The 19,733-nt window shown below is 35.1% G+C and overlaps 1 protein-coding gene across 4 annotated transcripts in view; it reads right to left on the bottom strand.

Annotated features, from left to right (window-relative positions):
• The window catches only part of pax5 (paired box 5), a 52,593-nt gene that overhangs the window by 7,290 nt on the left and 25,570 nt on the right, over positions 1-19,733 (bottom strand). For 3 of the 4 annotated variants that reach the window (XM_019109360.2, XM_019109382.2, XM_019109370.2), the window contains exons 7-10: positions 12,868-12,997; positions 6,455-6,556; positions 2,420-2,506; positions 1,787-1,873 (exon numbers count right to left, since the gene is read on the bottom strand). In XM_019109360.2, the coding sequence (XP_018964905.1) occupies positions 1,787-1,873; positions 2,420-2,506; positions 6,455-6,556; positions 12,868-12,997 (406 nt within the window). Of the gene's footprint in view, positions 1-1,786; positions 1,874-2,419; positions 2,507-5,649; positions 6,171-6,454; positions 6,557-12,867; positions 12,998-19,733 lie in introns of those variants that run through there. The other variant, XM_019109396.2, reaches the window with a different exon arrangement.

Genomic DNA, 19,733 nt, shown 5'->3' with positions numbered 1-19,733 from the left:
AGAAATCTTTTGTAACATTTAGTGCTTGGCAAGAATTAATCGTGTCCAAAATAAATGTTTTTGTGTACATATTATATGTGTGTGTACTGTGTATATTTATTATGTATATATAAATACACACACACACGCATGTATATATTTAAGAAAAATATGTTATATATTAAATATATGTATATATTATATGAATGATACAAATATAAATATATACATTGAAATATTTTCTAAATATATTCTGTATGTGTATGTCTTTATATATACATAATAAATATACATAGTACACACATAATGTACACAAAACCTTTTATTTTGGATGTGATTAATCGCCCAGCACTAGTAACATTATAAATGTCTTTTGTGAATCATGTGTTATTTTATATATATATATATATATATATATATATATATATATATATATATATATATATATATATATATATATATATATATATATATATATATATAATATTTTAAACCATACGAACTCCTGTTTGTAGCACTGTATTTATTTTATAACTACCCCTCCACTTAAAATGGTCTTGAACTGCTGTTGATCTCAAATCACATTAAGATAATTGCTAAATAAGAAGCAACGAATTCATTACCAAGAATAAATATGATCACAGGATGATGGATGTATAGCCCAGTGTACTTTTTATTTATTAAGTCCCCCACAATCATGTCACCCTTCCTCTTATCTGAAATGACACCACCATCATCAGCTCAGATTCTGCAGGGAAAAGACCATTTCTGCTCTATAAGACACATGATCCATCTTGATCAGTCTGTGTCGGCATTAAGTGCTGATGGACCCCTCAAAGATGAAATGTCTTTAGTATCATAGTTAGTTTTAGCAGGAAGTATTTTTCTTTATTAGACAGAGACAGCGGGCATGAGCGAGGGATATAACAGAGTAGAGGGACAGCTGTGCTGCTTAGTCTTTGTTGCCGGAGTTAAAGAGTTTGAAATTGTGAGAAATGTGGTGGATGGGTGTGTTTGTCTTCACTTGAAATAAATATTATGTGAGTGTGATTCAGTTGCTGTAAAAATCCCAAGAAATTACAAAAATTATCAATGTTGGGATAAGTTGTTATACCCTATGTGAGCAAAATTAGTAGTTTTTTTTTTTTTTAGCTCAATACAAAAACATTAACTAGCATTTTCAGGAAATAAATACTGTCTCACAACTAAGAAGAGAGCATTAAGGCAGAGAAATTTCAGTGGCACTTATGCTTTGAACTTCAATTTTTTTGTGAACAAGTTATGTTTAACTAAATCAGGTTAACACTCTGAATCAGCAATTAATTGTATGTAGGTAAATATAATTTACTACTATGACATGTATTATAAAAATGATTCAATTCTGAAAGCATTACATTCATGTTTTAGATTCTGAATGGAAATGTTTTAATCCATATATATAGTCAAGCTCTAATAGTGCACTTCACACAAACACTGTCAAACGTCTGTCAGATCAGGGTCTCTTTCTTGACACACAAAGCAAAAAGCTCCTGAAATCTCCAAGGAATCCCTTCTCCATTGGGAGCATTAAGGTCAGCTCTGTGGCTCTCTCTTACACACATATAACTATTTTTAAGCCAATGCCCCTTCACCTTGCTTTTGACTGGGGTGTCAGTCTGAGGTTTTGCTGATCGGGGGCAGGTTCTTCTGAACCGCTCATTCTGTGCAGTGCACCATACATACATACACATATGACAAGCTAACCCGACAATGTTTCACACATCAAACCACCCACACATCCCCCTCTGATAGCATGGGTGTTATGTACCTGTAGGTTGTGGGGTTTGGCCAGGGAATAGACCTGATGAAGCTGCTCTCTCCGAGCCCAGTAAAGAACCGTACTCCTGCTGGAACACTGCAAAGTGCACACACATACAACAACTTAAATCAGCAAGTTTATCATTCACAGTAAATGTGACTATAAATGAATCCTTAATAAAACATTCTAAATCAATGCATTTATTCTACTTAAATAAGTAGTTCACACAAAAATCCAAAATTCTGTTATCATTTACCCCACGTGTATTCATGTTCTTTTCTCATGTTTCCAAGAAGTGTGGTTGTTTTTACCATCGTTATTCACATTCCACACAATACAAACTATGAACTCACATATTAGGCATGTTACTGACCACTGTCTACTTACAACAAATGTAAAACATGACTACAGACATAGGCTATTGGAAGGTTATTCAGCTCTGTGATGAACATTGTAACGTTGCGATCACAAAAAGTTCTGTTATTATCCATGAATCCCTCTATGATGCACAGTGAATCTATTATTTACATTGTGTCTTGTGTCATATTAACACATTATTATATATTTTTAAAAGCTTTAAGAGATCAAGTATTCTGCATCACTGTCCATATACTGTATTTGTGCTTTCAGCTCAAGATTTACCTAGTAGACTGGGGTTTGCAAATCTCCAAGACTCGTTGTATGTTGAATACTGCGGATGGGAATAAGGACTGCCAGAGAAATCTCCTCCTGAAATTCAAGAAAAGACAATGAAAAATGTTGGATATGAATGTACAGTTACTCTAAAGTACCTCCTGTACTGCGTATGTAGTGTGTATGGGTCTAAAAGGTCCAATTGGCGAGGTGGAAGTGTCGATTTGTGACAGTTTTTCTCCTCCATTGCTTCAGTGTAGTTTTCCCTTATCTCCCTCTTTCTTTCTCTCCCTCTTTTCCCTCGTTCTCCCTTTCCCCGGGGAACACTTTCCCTTTGCTGGCTGTCACAAAATCAGAGGCCCCGGCTCTCTCTCTCTCTCTTTCCCTCCATCTCTCGCTCTGTCGGTTCTGCCTGGCTGGTTTTGTGCCCCCCTCCCCTGTGTGTCAGCCCCCCGCTGAAAGAGAGAAAGCAACAGAATGGAGAAAAAGGAGAGGAGAAATAAGCGATACGCTGTGGGATAAAGTGCAGGAAGAGGATCAAGGAGATATACTGAAAAATGAAAAAGCACTAGTAATCAATTTTCCATAAAAGTGAAGTCTATCATTTCTGAGAGCTGTAAATAAGCACTTGAAGCAGTTCACCCAGTAAATATCATCTTTCTTGGTACTTTTATATCACTAAAATAAAAAAACGAACATCCTTAAAGGAACTGTTTAAATACAAACTGTTCAAAATGCAGATTTGTTTTTTGTTTTATTAGGTAGAAATTGGCTTCCATGAATGATGACAGAATTTTCATTGTGTTTACACCTTTAAAGCACATTATTTCAAAACAACTGAGAAAACACGTTTTCATAATTTTGTATTTATTACACCTAACCACAATTGAAGTGAACTTAATTTGAAAATTTCTTATTTAAAGCAACAACACAATATGTACTGTATTGTTCCTTAAAATAGCCTGCAGCAAAAGCTAATCTTATCTCATTTAAGAGAATGTAAGCATTAAATGACTGATTGTATTAAATGTTTGTACAGAGAATGAAGGAAAAAGTCAATGAAATAGAAAAAGTGAATGAGAGTAATACAAGAATGCGAGTAATACAACACATGGTTTCCAGGTTTCTAGCAATAATTGGACTGCTTACACTAAAAGCACAATATGGAACAATAACAGCAATTCAAAGCATACAGTATTTTTTGGCCAATTTAATGCATTAATGCTGAAGAAGGGACAGTATAGAAATAAGTGAAAAAATAAATTTAATTAGAAAATATTTAAAACTTTAATAATATTTCTCAACATTACTGTTTTACTGATAAATGAGTCTTTCAAAACATTAAAAAAAGTGTTAACAAAACTTTTGAGCAGTAATGTGGTATTTATCACTTTTAGCTTTGTGTTGTCAAATTAAAACTTAACTTTATATTTTATTTAATTTTATATATAGTATATAATGTATGTAAAAAGTTCAGGCATACTGTATATTATATAAAATAATATGGATACATTAATGCAACATGACTCATTAAATTTTTGCTGTCAGAGTAAAGCTTGAAGTGTTTTTTTTTTTTTTCATTTTTATATTTTATGCTGAATTTAATAAATTCACATGTACCATCATAAACACAGACAATTGAAAAAAGGGGCAATAGTTGAAGGTAAATGAAGCAGGATCATCTAAAGTGCATGTCTGGAGCCTTGCTCCTACCCTTAACCTTCAGCATGCTTTTAGATGGGATCGTTGGCATGGTTACCTCCCCTCCGTCAACTCTGCGCCACAGCGACTACCGCATGTCAGGTTGTTTTGGGAAGATGCTGGTCAAAGTGCGGGGGATGACTTATGGATGGAGAAGAAAAGAGGGATGGGGTCTCCCCAGCGAGAGAGATGGGTTGCAAGGTCATAAATGCTTGTCAGAAGTGGGGGAAACATGGGGGATTCAGTTGGAGGGAAATACGAGACAAGGTTACGGATCTTGCTCTGAAGAGAGGGTACCCGACAAGACCCTTTGAGTCACGGTGGCAACAGGGAGAGCATCGACAGAGACACCAGCGTGACAGACTGGAGACACGACAAGAGACATGTTGTTGTTTTGGCTTGGGTTTGTTTTGCTGTGTTCAGGGAGTTGATACAAGGGTTGGTGAACAGTCCTTCATTCCACAGTTCTTGCTTTTTTATACCACTCTATTTGTCTTGTCACACTAGAGTTTCCACTTGTATCCACTTGTGTTACCTTGCACTTGATACTGAAGCTAAGCAAGCAAATCCCTCCTTTAAGTTTTGCTTTTTTCATCATTGTTATAATTTTGCTAGTTGGTAAGCCGCATTTAACAAGAATAGTAGTTGATTAAAGTAAGGAAAGTCTGTAAAAATAAAGCACAGTGTAGGGTTAATATAAAGCTATTTTTCATATTGATTTTTCATAGGTGTTTTCCACATATTTTAAATCACACATTGCATTGTGTTGTATTTTAGGGTTAAAAGAAATGTCTGTAAACTTTAGCATAATATCCTGGCACAAAATTACCAGTACATTTTCCATTTTTCTATGCTTCACACAAGTTGTGAAAAATCAAGATGAATAAAAATGCAATATGAAATACAATCCATGTACTTTCTTTTCTGAGGTAAATCTATCTGTGGCGCTAACCGCAGCAAGAAGTTATCACATTCCTCTGTCAACTGTTTTTTTTTGGTCCAGAGATATAACGTATTAAATCATTTTTTTTAATGTTACATTTAAGATTTAAACCACCATTTAGCATCCAATACTGCATAATAATAATAACAAAAAATTAAACGCTGATATCCACTGATAACTAGATCCATATACTGTATATTCTAATTTTTTGTGTATTGTGAATCATATTGTGCATCATCTTCTTTCAGAAATGCATTCTAATAAACATTAAAAAAAAATTAATAAATAGGTTCAACTTAAATTATAAAACATATGTTAGGCCCAACATTTTACTAATCACTTGATAACTAACCACATATTTCAAGACACTGAAATACTGCAGGGTGTCAGACAAGCTGGACCACAATTCCTACTTTTTTCAAGCCTTTACTACTATTTAGCAGTGACCCTAAATAATATGACATTAAACCAAGAATATGATTGATAACTGTCAAATTTGATGGACAAGCACAAAACTTGTAACCCTACCCTTATTAGTACAAATAAATAAAATAAATAATTAAATAAAACTTTTGAACTGCTTTTATTTTAATAACAAATAGGTAGGTGTTTTTCGGTTAATTTCAAAATTTCAGATGATGTTGGATCAAGAAAAAATCAATGAGGTAGTGTTATTTAAGTCACATACTGTATGTATCTAGGTGAACAGTGTTCAAAGCCATTTACATGCTATTGTGTTTGTGAATATGAATATCTTGGTGAGAGAATTCATGTGTATTTTTGTGATTCTGAAGTGGCCTGTGGATTAAAAAATAGCTAAAAGAAAGGAGGCCAAGAGAGTCTGCAGGAGAATGAATGAATTAGTCAAGGGTCAGTGATGATTCTCATTAAAAACAAATTACTGATGTTGAGAAGGGACAGCTGTGTGACTGGGGTCTAATAGTCCAGCCACTCCTGCTGAAGACTCAAAGCCAGTCCACCCGCCTCACACTCTGCCAGCCACCCAACACCCCCCACCCTTCCCCATCCCATAACCCCCTGGGAGTGCTGTCAACCTGGCAGATGGGGGGAGACAGGAAGTGGCAAAGACAAGACCCCCTCCCACTGGGACCTCAACTGAAATAAAGCAGAGGTGAAAAGGGGGTATTGGGAGAGTGACTACAGCAGGACAAGCGGGAGAGGATGAGAGAGAAAAAATGAGGGTGGCACATGTATGAAAACTAGCCTATCTGTTATTTTCATTGACACTCCGTTCTTTAGAAATATGCCAAAAAAAAAAAAAATAATAAAGAACTCAACCCAGTATGATGGGAAATTAAAATAGTTGTTTCTGTGTATGTAAAGTTTGTGTAGATGGAGTTAACAATTGACTGACATGCATGTATGCAAGTGAGACTCACCAGGTACCATCCCTGTGAGGGAGGGTGTGGAGTAACTACCCTGCCCAGTTGGAGGAACATGAGGAGGGTAACCAGGGAGCGTGGTGCTGGCCAGGTCGCGACCTGTAAAGATAAAAAGAGTATTTCTAGCATGAATAGGATCAACTCCATAGGGAAGAGTTTATTGATCTGACTTCTCAGTGACTCGTTCCAATCACCACAACCCCTTACAAAGCAATTTCATCTATAATTGTTCCGTAAACTAGGCTTTAACCTTTTTTATCGGCTTGTTAAGTTGTGACAATGTTTGAGGGTCCAAACCTTTACTCCAAGATCTCAACTATGCTTTAAAGGGGTCATCAGATGCCCATTTTCCACAAGTTGATATGATTCTTTAAGGCCTTAATGAAAAGTCTATAACATACTTTGGTTAAAATTTCTCAATGGCAGTGTAAAACAACACCTTTTTTACCCTGTCAAAAACCGCTCTTTTCAGAATGGGCCATATTCTTGCATGCTGCTTTAAATGTAAATGAGCTCTGCTCGCTGCTAACTAACACCCAATTACACTCTTTTGAGAGACGGTAAACTTTAGCCACATTATCATGAAACTTGCTAACTAGCACGTTATTAGAAAAGGTGATTTGCATTTACGTAGATCGGGGTGCATTCCCTTCACAAACAAACGTAATCCCCAGTGTCTTCAGCGGCTCAAATGTCGGGAGTAAATGACGACTGTTATGTTCATTATTACATCCAACAACAAAACACCTCAATTGCTTAGGAGACAATCTTGTCTACTCCTGCTCCAGCATCGAAACAATTGCAGACTGTTCACAGCTCACTCAGGGCGGGTCTAAGGTAAGACGGCAGTGTCGTGGGAAGGGCCTTTGCCTGTGTGATGTCACACAGCCAAGAATCTGAGAACGGCTTGATTTGAGAAATGGGTAATAATTTTAGAAGATTAACAAAAACCACTGGGTGGATTGTAATCATTATAGGGTGGTTGTGTACACACAATGCCAACACACATTTATGTTCAAACAACATGTAGAAGTGCATGTCGCATCCGATGACCCCTTTAAAAAAATACAGTGTCTCAGACACCAATATTTTAACATTTTTAATAAATAATTACTGTCTGGCCAACTGAGATTGTTATGGAGATAAAGTTTGGGATTATTTTTGGTTGTACTACAGCACTGTGATTGTATGTTAGCATCATGTAATGTTGGTTTTTTGGGATCTGACAGATTTAACAAACACGTAAAAACTGACAAGCGACATATGATAAAAAAGCGTCCTATAGTGATGTCACCACATAAGTGTGTCCTGAGTTTCTATATGGAATTAAATAAAACAATGGCAAATAATAAAGCACAGATTTGATTCAGCTGGTAGTCACACTCCCAGCACAAGTGTGATATTTGCTTTTATATAGTTTAATAAACAAGAATTATTTACATTTTAGATGGTAGTATTACCATTTGCTTTGTGTATTTTTGTTCCACATATGAAAAAAAGTTCAGAATGAAGCCAATATAGAACTGATCATTGTTCATCTCCAAGCAGAATGCATTAACATTCCTTCATAAATCAGTGGTTTAAATTAAACCTTTATAATACATAGTTTAATTAATCACTTTTAAAGTGATTCACTTGTCACCAACTGTTAGCATATCAATGTAATCTGCAGAACACTTAAAAAGCCTTACAAACAGCCGCATCAGAAAACTATAAATAATTAACACCATAATATTTCACCTCTCAGTACCCTATTAATGATGCTTTAAAATATTACTAATATCACTGACTGACTAATAATTGTGATTAGATCTGAGACCTGAGAATCATTTTCCTGATAATATTTCAGCATTCATGTCATGTGTGTTTTCTGTCAGTTTAGTATCAGAACTGCCGATTTGCGAATTAATACAGAATGAATCATTGCAGTAACCCAGCTAACAATTTTTTTTGGTTCCCAGACTGTTCTGAGAATGTAAATTTCTGGTTTGAATAGGTATTATTTAACAGTTTTTTAATAATTATGCTTACATTTATGACCCTTACTAACAAATTTTCAATTAAAGGCTAGTGTGATTTAAAAGCTGACAGAAAGAGTTCATTGCAAAGTGAAGAAGCATGGATCTATGCTGTAGCTTATTAAATCAGATCTTATGAGCATGGTAAACTAGTGACATCCTGTTTAACCATCCCGATTAATACAGCCATCTCACTTTATGTCAGATCACAAATCTGCCTTTGCCCCAGTAATAGGGCGTCTGGTATAATTATGCACTGATGTATGACAGGATCTACTATTAGTGTACAACGTACATGCCCCTGTCTCCCTCAGGCCTGATTCACTAAAGAAAGGGGCATATTCATAGGAATGAACAAGAAAATCAGGTCAGTGAAGTTAAAGTTAAAATATATATATCTTTAGGCACAGGTAACTGACCCACAGTCAATACTTTATAGATTGTCGATTAGAGTTCATTAAAAACAAACAAGGATGGATTAATAATAACATTAATGAGAAATTTAACTTGTCCATTTCACAATGTTCATTGGGTTGTTTCTAAATTTAATTCTCTCTCACTTTATCTCTCCTCTCTCTCTGTTGTATGGATGTATAACTGTATTAGGCTACATGACATGGCTGTCAGAGTGAATCATCTCTCAGTCTGCACATGGTGCTGATCTGTAGACTGCAGCCCATTCATCATAATAAACACCATCACACTCGGTTCATCCATCCCCTTCAACACAGCCACCGTTTAAGCCTCCGTAGGGCGTATGAGGGGGAGGGGGCAAGGAGGGAAACGGAATACTTTATCAGAGATTAAAAAGGGTGATAGAGAAGACGAAAGAAGGTATAAGAGACAGAGGCAAGGTGAAGAATAACTCAGGGACGGATAAAGAAGAGTGTTAAGATTGAAAGAAGGATAAAGTGTGGAAAGGGAAATTGTTGTGCAACATGACTACTATATGACCTTTGGGTAAACACATTATTCAGCAGTTGCAGATTCTATGTTTGCAGGTATAAAGCAAATGAGATGTGAGTGCTCATAGGTCACATATCAGTCAAAAAGTATTATAAATATATACACAGAAAACAGCATGTGTCTTTGATTGAATCAATGGATTTATTCAAAAGTGCTAATTAATTCTGGAAAAACACAGTGAATGTTGCCATTGTGTCAAACAAGTGATTGAATCATTCACTTAATTCGTGTTGATTCACATTCATAAACATAATTTCCTAAAGTAAGTGTAAAGGTACAAATATTTTGTATTCACAAAAACACTTAAGAATGTTCTTATCTTTTTTGTTCCCAGATTTTTTAGAGAAACTGCAGATTGTTCTAAAGCCTAAACTTGAGAAGATTTTAAATTCATGAAAATAATGTTCTTAAAAATCATTGTAAAATAACTTCTTAAAGTTAGGATAACACAACTGGTCTTAAATTCCCAATACTAAGATTTATTAAATTTATTAAGTTTAATAAATTTATTGGGTTGTTTCAAATATTAAACATTAGAATGTAACACTATCTACATATAATATATATTTGTATTTATATATTTTTATTATTTTTTTAATCTTTTTTTTTTTTTTTTTAAATAAAAGACTAAGGTGTTATCTGATTGTATAGTATGACAGTTCTTACCAATGACTTGTTGTACAAAAGCAATGTCATACTCGCAATCATGCATTTTTTTCAAATATTATGCCTTTGGCCAAATTGCAGTGATATTGCTTAGTATACTTTGTATTTCTTGTTTATCTTTGTCAACTTGTTCTGTTCCTTCTATGTGGATATGTGCAAGAGTTATTCCTCTGTTCAAAGGTGGAGATTCATTTAATATGAACAATTATCGTCCAATTTCTATTATTTGTTCTATTACAAAAAGTTTTGAGAAACTTATTTTTAATCAGTTATCTCTTTATATAAGTTCACCAAATACTCTATCGCCATTTCAGTCTGGTTTCAGACCAAACTTTTCTACTACTACTCCCCCTTTTAACATTCTGAAATGTTGTGTTTTTTCATCCTTTGACAAAGGCCAAGCCAAAAGTGCCTTTTTCATCTATCTTTCAAAGGCTTTTGAATGTTCAATCATTACCTTCTTTTCGATAAATTGTCTTCCACTGGTTTAACTAGAAAATGCTCTTGTTTGGTTTAATGCTTATCTGCATAACAGGTATGTTGTATTACAAGGTTTTCAGTCTGATTATTTGATTGTTTTAAAAAAGGTGTTCCTCAAGGTTCTACTCTGGGTCCAACTACTTTTTTTCTATTTTTATAAATTATCTATCTGTAATATGCTAAAATTGCTCTATACATCTTTATGCTGATGACACTGTTATTTACACCACTAATTCTGATTAGTTGCAACATCTTAACTCCTCTTCTGATTGGAATAATCTTTCTCAGTCTTTGAGATTTGTTACTTCCATTTATTACTTTAGACCATCTTTATTTTCTTATCTCAAAATAATTTGTGTATGCTTTAAAGTTTTATTAGGTTGATTCTGTTTATATATGACATTGATTGTTTTGTAATCCTGCTGTGGGTTTGGGGGACTGGTTGAACATGTCTTCTGTTTTGTGTATTTGTGTGTGTACATATTTGTATGGTTTTGGTTATGTTGTAATATTTTGTTTTTGTGTTTTTAGGACCCCCTTGAAAAAGAGATGTCACATCTCAAAGTGCTAGCCTTTCAATAAATTCAAAGTACCATACAAAAAAGGGGCATGCTGTCACAAGCATTGGGGCAAGTTGTCAGAATGGAGCCTACCATAAACAATCAAATATAAGCTTTTCAGCAATATATTAGCAATGAACAATGCATGAAGCAGCCAAAATGTAAAATGTAACATACCAAAATATTATTAATTAATGCATGTTTAGCATTTAAAAACAAATGTACCTTGCCCGGACCAGACGCAGTTACACACAGAGTCTCACACTCTCTGTTCTGCTGTTTGCCATGTTAGGGAGTTAGGTGACAGGAAGACATTAGTGAAGACTGGATACTAATCCACTCTGGGTCAGTGGACAGGGCAACAGTGAGGGACAGAGAGAGATGGACTCTTCAGAGGAAGAACAGACAAGGCCTAGTCCTCTGAGAGACGTTGTCAGAAAAGAAAAGAATGATTTTCTTGCTCAAAAAAAAGAGAGATAAAATCATTGGGGGAAAATGGTATATGTGTAGTAGAGGGGGCTACTTGTGTCACTTCTCGGTCTCATTTCCTTTTCTATAAACTAATCAAGAGAGATAAGAAACTGCCAAAATAAAAATAAAAAATTAGTTTCTCTTTATATTTTTAATATATAGACAATATTATTTCTGCATTCCTGTATAAATGTTATTGCTTGAATGTATCATTTGTAAATAGATAAAAAAAAATGTTAGTTATCATAAATGTAAAAATAAAATGTTCATTTGTGCCAATAGGGGGCGCCTATTGTTTGCATTATGCAAACAAGGGCTACCGTTCCATAGTCTTTTCATATGGTCCATTATGAGGCAAGCTCTGTTTGTAATTCATTCTGGCTTTCTCTCCTTCCACACACACGCGCGCACGCAAGCACAAACACACACACAGTCTAGACATACAGGTTTCGCTCTACCTTGTCAGATGGTCCACAAATCCCAATTCCATGATTCCCTCGTTAGGGCTCCTGTCCAAGCAGCTCTTAATTAGCACTCCCTTACTCCCAAATGGAGTGAGCCAGTAAGGGAGAGAAGGAGACGTGTATATAGTAATTACAGGTCTCCATCCACTCCCTCTGTCCCTCAGGGTATAGAGTGTGAATCTGAATCACTGAGCACTGTTTAACAGGTCTGATGACACGCTCATCTCACCTCTGAGCTGCCCACAGCAAGCTGATCCACAATCAGGTGGTTCTAATACATGTTTAACACAGCTATAATACAGAAGAAGCCTAGCAGATCTCAGACAAAAGTGTCTGCTGTTTTACATCTGTTCCAACATAGTCATTTCCATTTCTGTGTTTTCTGAATAATTTAAGCCTTACATTTTTTTTTCTCCACTAAGCAAAGCAAGCTTTTTTAGCTTTTTATCTACTAAACAAAGCTTGTTTCTTTCACGGAATAAAAATACAAAATAAAAAAGGTAATTGTGACTTTTTATTTCACAATTCTGACTTTTTTCTCATAATAGCAAGTTCATATCTTACAATTCAGTTTTTTTATTTTTATTTTTTATTCTCTGTAGTCTGAATTTTCAAAAAATAAATAGGTTATTTTCTTATTTTACTCATTTTTTACAACATTTTCTCTCACAATTTGGATTTGGGTGGAATGGGTCCCTTTGATAAGCAAACATCTGTGAAAACTCCACAATGAAAGAACAAAACTGTGCATGTGTGTGTTTTTAACACACAGGTAGTTTGCTTACCAGACACAAGTGGATACGATTGAGGCCCTGCAACAGTGGAACCCAATTCTGCTCCCGTCTGATTGGCCAAACTGTTCTTCATCTCCTCCAGTCCGCCAGCCAAAGACGCCATAGCCGAGTAATCAGATGTCTATGGAGAGAGATTTCATTAGATGGCTACAATGGAAGAAAATCAACTTTATGAAATGCATGTTAACCCTCATCTTTGTGTTTGTGAATGGCACACAGGTACGTAGTCAACACTAATGAGTAGTGGTGGCATAGATATGTGGCCGACCTCAGACTGACCCCGCTTGTGTGCTTTCATGACCAATTACTTACATTGATCTCTGTCCCACCCCACAGTGATTCATCTCCATTGGCAGTAATGGGGTTTGTCACTCAGGTGTGGATGTGGTTTGATGGCAGAGTTTGGGAAGTGAATGTCGCTTCTGTTTTAGTCCAGGAGGAGGTTAATAATAACCATGATTAGGAGTGAATTAAACCTCAACGAAATCCTGATGGTACACCTGCCCCTGCTGTTACCATACAGTTACATCATTACAAGCTATAACCATCCACTTTAACATTCCTGTAAATAAATGTTAAGCTGCAACTAAGCTTGTGCTTTTTTACTGGGCATACTAATCCTCTCTGTCTACTCAGAATGGTTCCATTAAAAAAAAAACTACTAGAACCACATAATTTGATTTCAGGAAGAGTTTTTTGGATTTTAGTCCATGTCTGTCCATCTATATTTGTACTCCTAAAAGTTACACATTTACAATTTTGCAGTCACTCACTGAATCTGTCAAAGTGATTCTTTAATGAACTACAATTCATTGCTTTCGTCATATCCGACATAAACCAAGCACATGTTCAGCTTTCACATCTGCATAATTTCTGACTAGTTGTCCATTTGATGTTCTGTATTTAAAAATATGAAAGTAATAGTTATAATAAATAAAGTTAAAGTTATAATAAACTGCATTTTCATGTAAAAAAAAAAAAAGACTCAGTAACATCAAAATTATAAATGCCACATAAATGCAAATGCTAAAGTTCTCAAACTGATGTATGGTGTCATACAGTACATTAAAGTATAAATATCAAAATATAAATTATATATATATATATTTATATATATATATATATATATATATATATATATATATATATATATATATATAAAATGAAAAAATAAAAAGGTAACATTTACATAATCTGACACTATTAATACTTCATTTAGCTTTTTAAAAACTGTTGCCTTTACTAAGCATAAAAGTGTAAAAAAGTGCAAAATTACTCTAAGACTGGGAATAAAATGTGCAGTACCAGCTTAATACAACTTAAACATTTCTGATTATTGATAACTGAATAATTTCCTTTGGTGTTTTAATGTATGCACAATATACACTAACTATTTTTTACTGTCCTATATGCCCAAAAAGTAAATTGTAGTTCCTTGTTGTGATATGCATTCAAAGCTTATGGTAATTTTTATTTTTTTTGTTTCTTGAGCACCAAATCAGAAAATTATAATGATTTCTTATGAATTAATATTGTAATAATTGAGAATAATAAATAACTAAGAATGTAATAATATTTCACAATATTACTGTTTTTACTGTATTTTTGATCAAATAAATGCAACCTTGGTGAGCATAAGAGATTTCTTCTTTCAAAAACATTAAAAAATCTTCCCAACCACCTTTGAACAATAGTAAAACTAAAGCCTTCTATCTATCTATCTATCTATCCATCTATCTATCTATTGCACAGATCACATTTCAACTGCAAGAAAACTGAATTATTTGTTTGTTTGTTTGTTTGTTTGTTTGTTTGTTGTTAGCCCAGATTATTGAGAGAGGGAGGTTTGTCTAAAGTACTAAAGAATTGTGGATAAAACTGTAAGATACTAAAATTACAACTGAAAAACCACAACTTTTCCACAAATCCCTATCTAATACACAGCGTAAGCAGGGTGTTTGTTGGTGTTTGTGTATGAATGTATGTGTGTATCCCAGTGACCCCTTAAACACCTCAGTGCTCATCACCACGGCGAGGGCAGTAGACTGTGACCTTACCAATCACAGCTCACACCGTCCACTTCCTCCCTCTCTCTCTCTCTCTCTCTCTCTCTCTCCCTCTCCATCCCTGACTCCTTTCCACTGTCTGTTTCTCTGTGTCATTCATTCAGTCTGAGGCATTTCCTCTCTATTTATGCGGCTCGCACCCGCCCCCTCATCATGTGTGTATGTAGATGGGGAGGTTAGTGCTAGTAATTGGGGATTATGAAGTTTGGCCCTGCCTCTGACAGCAGCCTAGTGAAGATGGATGATTCTCATTTTAGCCTGTAAATGTTGTCAATTCTGAAGCTACGCAACCCATCAGCGCCCATGATGCACACACACATTTCACATATAGACGCGGCAAACAGTCACACACACCACAGCTGGGGCAAAGACTGGAGAGAAGCTAGAAATTGAGAGAGAGAAAAAATGTATAAAGCAATGGGGTTTGTAAAATAAATTGAGATGAAACAGAAAAAAAGAGTAAAAGACAAAAAACAACAACAAAAAAAAATACTTTTATTGATTTTGACTAAATAACAAACAAACTGAAACTCACTGGAATTCCATTTCAACTGTATTCCTTGCTCTCTCGATTTCTCTCTGGGGTCACAGTTTTCTCGGGGGTCATTTTTGACACAGCCCCTCTGTAATGGCTCTCCTCTCCGCTCACATCAATAACAGATGAGGCCCCTAATCGCGCGACACCAAAATAATTTCACCCCAACCCGCAGTCACATTTACATAATAGTATTTCCTCTCAGACGCTCTTTCTCTCTTCCATTCCCTCTATCTCCCTTCCTCTATTTTTTCCTCAGCTTGTACGTATTGTCTCTTCGAAGAGCCTGTGAACTGCACTATGTGTGTGTGGGACTGAGAAAGAGTGATGGGGGAGGTATTTAGCAGTGCATGCAGTATTAAATGAGCCTGACTGGCAGGGAGGCATTTATTGGTGAGCTCTTCTGAAGCAGAGAGTCACGGCTCTCAACATGTGTAATGCACACTCACAATTCTAAATGCTTTATTTGAGAGCATGTTGCATTTGAACTTTTTTTTATATTTTTTTTATGAAATCTAATATACGTAGAGGGCAAAGTCATCATTACCCTCATTCCAAACCTGTACACATAAAAAGAAGATGCACACAAAAGAAGATTAATTTGGCTAATTTGGCATGTATAGAAAATATGGCTCAAAGTGTCACATTGCTACTAGAATGTTTTGCGACACTTTCAAAGTGAAATGTCCAGTGAGTGGTACTAAAAACATCTTCAGTTTTATACTAGTATCTAGCAACATTTTATTTGCATTGGTTTTTGTATGTACTTTAGCATTTCAGAAATGAAATGTCCAGTGAGTGGTATTAAAAGGTTAATGTTCTGTCACACTTAAGTACCACCTGCACTAAATCCAACCCGATCATATGAAAGTGTGTATCAATAGCATGAGTTTATGTTTCGATTTGGTATACTGATTATACAAAAAAATTGACTTTGGCGTGCAGATGATACACAATGGGTAGGATTAGAGTTGTGGGTAGATGTGTATATATACGCGAGAATTGCGTATCATATGCACGCCAACAAATTTTGTATCATATGCACGCAAAAACTGCATATTATATGCATGCCAAACATGTGCGTATTGTGCACACCAAAGTCAATTTTTGCATCACCATGATTTTCTGTTTTTATTTGGCATACTATTTATATGCATTTTCATGAGACTGGGCTCACTAAATCATACACTAAACCTTACCAATAATGTAAACAAAAACAAATATTAGATTAAAAAAAAATGCATTTGCTGAAGCAACAATGCAATTTAGTTTGCTTCTACAAGTCTTTAAGCTCTTTTATCGTAACTTGTGTTTCACAGGACTCGTACCCAAGTGTTATGATATGTAAGCAATGCTGTACCAGGTGAGCTACTGAGCAAGTTTACTATGTCAGAAAAGTCACACTATGGAGCTGGCTATATGATGCAAACATCACACTGTATTAGTTTACATATCGTGCACTATGGTAAAAGTATTTTGAGGTCATAACATAGTTTTGTTCAAGCAACCGCATGAAAATAAGTCTTTATTAATTGATAATCTGCTCCAAAATCATAATTTTTGTGAAAAGTTTTTAACGTCTTACTGCCTTAATGTCTTGCTGACTTTAATGTGTTCTTTTCAGCTGGTAACAGCAGTGAATTGTATATTTACATAATTTTTCTAAATGACTGAGTCAAACAACTACATCCATTTTTGCTCTGAACTCTATATTTACCTCTGGAGTTCATAATAAAAAAAAAATAAAAAAAAAAAAAACATTCACTTTATGAATGACTGGAAATTTCCCTGGAAAGTGCCTTTCTCTCTCTCTTTCTATCTCTCTCTCTCTCTCTCTCTCTCTCTCTCTCTCTCTCTCGACTCTTGGTCTGGTTGAGTAATTAGTTCAGTGTAAGGGTTGTTGGGCTGTTGATGTATCTCTGGCATAATGTAAGTAGATGGAAAGAGGAAAATTCAAATGAAATGACTCTCACGAGCGTGCGCTGTTTTATATGCTCCCCCTTGAAGTGCAGGACACTAATTAATAGATCTGCCAGTGCTTAATGGTCCTTCCAGCACCACAAACTGGGAGATGGAGAGAGCAAATGAGAGGAGAAGTGGAAAGAAATGTAAAAGAGGTGGAGAAAGGATGCAGGAGGGGAGGATGAAAGATGAAAAAAGAAATTTCATCACTATCTAATAGATATAACTTGACGGTAAATTTATGGGTGGAGAGAAAAGAGATACATTTACATTTAGTGTTTACCATCATAGCAGATGCTTTTTTACCACAGTGACTTTGCACAGTTTCAGTGCAGGTAAGGTATTATTGAATTATTTTCATTTAATTTTTTTTTTTTTTTTACTTATAATTAATAACATTAAAATGAAAAATTGTGAAGGTTTTTATTTTAAACATTTTGTTATATGTTTCATTTTAATTAAAAAAAGGAATTTATTATTTATTATTTTCTTGCTTTGTATGTAAGACTTCTATACCTAAAGATTTCTGAACTTGATGGCACTTGATCAGCCAGCATATAATCCTCACCAGTGGTCAAATGTGCACTCTTTTCAGGATACAGGTGTTTGAGCCAATCACCTGAGCCGTAAATATCATGTGACATGCTATTGGATCTATTGTAAAGACAAGTTTCCTAGTCGAAAAAGGAACATGAACGTCCTCTCAAATCATATTTGCAACATCACACCAAACAGTAATACTCATTCCATTCACTATTTTTAGTTTACTTTTACAGTCACATTGTGTTTATTATTGCGCCATTTAACTATTCTAACTTAAACTTTCCAACTTGTAGATCTGAAATAAAGATTTCATGGAAGCTTAGTGGTCCTGACAGAAGTCATCCAATGATTTGTAGTTCATTTGAAGAGTTCAGATGCAAAACCCTCTAAAAGCCATTTGAAAATTTCCTTTAAAATTAGCATTTTTATTCGGCTGCTGTGTTTATGTTCAGTAAATTCACTTTAATGTCATTGAATAGTTTTCTTCTCATTGCCATTAAAGTGAAATAACTTAACATAAACACAGGAGCTTGATAAAAATGCTAATTTCAGAAGAAAATTTCAGATGGCTTTTAGAGGGTTTTGCATCTGAACTCTTCATTTATATCCTAACTTAACTTTTTAGTATTTGAGATTCAGAATTCATAAATGTTGTGTTCATTTGTCAAGATTAACTTGATGAACAAACCAAGTAAAATGAAATTTTGTTGGTCACAGAGTTTAATTTCTTCAATAATCCAAAGGCCAATGGGAAAATCCAGCTTTTGTCGAGGGACCCAGAGCTATGCTAACAGGTTGGCCTACAAGAATATGTAATCCCTGCAGATTTTATCTTTCCAAATTATATTGCTACTTCTAAATAGCCTAAAGATGCAGAGAAGTTACAGAAGTTCAGAATGAGAAATGTTTTGAGTTTGAATGTTACAGTGCATTATCGTACAAACTGTTTTATTTTAAAGAGTAGGGAAAAGTCAAATTTCATGATATAATTTTCATTTTAAAATGAGAGATGCTGAAAGTGACTTTTACTGGTGTAATTTAACATAAACAATTTGATTTGATATTAAATAGTAGTCATTTATTTTGATGTTACTACATCAAATGTTACTATGTTACTATGTTTGCACACTTTTAGGTTATCTGAAAAAATGAATGATATAATCACACCATAATTTTATATAACTGAGCCCTTATGTACCCTAATCTAATCAGCAGCTATAGAGGAAAGAACAAAATCAAGTCCAAAGTTCATTTCATGCCCCTAGGAGACACAAACACACTCAAACAGAGTCAAGCCCTCCATCATTTCTCTCTCCTTCAGCAGCATTCACTCTTTCAGTGGGAGGAAAACAACCCGTCACTCAATCACACAAGACCACTTAGCATATACCTCTCTTGCACACTCTCGTTTCTGAAAAGACAGCTCAAACTTCCCAGTTCTCAATTTGTCTGATCGTTTGTGCCACAACAAACCTGACTCACACACACCCAAGGGATGTGGACTGACCCTAAGGTTAATGCCCTGCTCAGTAGCCTTTGACCTTGCCAGCCGCAGCGCTCAGTGGTGAAATGGACAGAGGAATTATGGGGTCTTTCAGACAAGTCTATAGAACTCTGACACTGGCCTTGTATGTGTGCCTGAATGAATGTGGGGGTGATAGCATTTGACTTTTGAGTGACATCTTTGACTGCCTATTCTTGTGATCAATTGTTATGCATCACATGATTGTCTGTATGTGCATATGGCTGTA

This window comes from Cyprinus carpio, chromosome B1 (assembly GCF_018340385.1).
Source record: "Cyprinus carpio isolate SPL01 chromosome B1, ASM1834038v1, whole genome shotgun sequence".
Lineage (NCBI taxonomy): Eukaryota > Metazoa > Chordata > Actinopteri > Cypriniformes > Cyprinidae > Cyprinus > Cyprinus carpio.
This window is presented reverse-complemented; position numbering and strand designations above follow the sequence as displayed.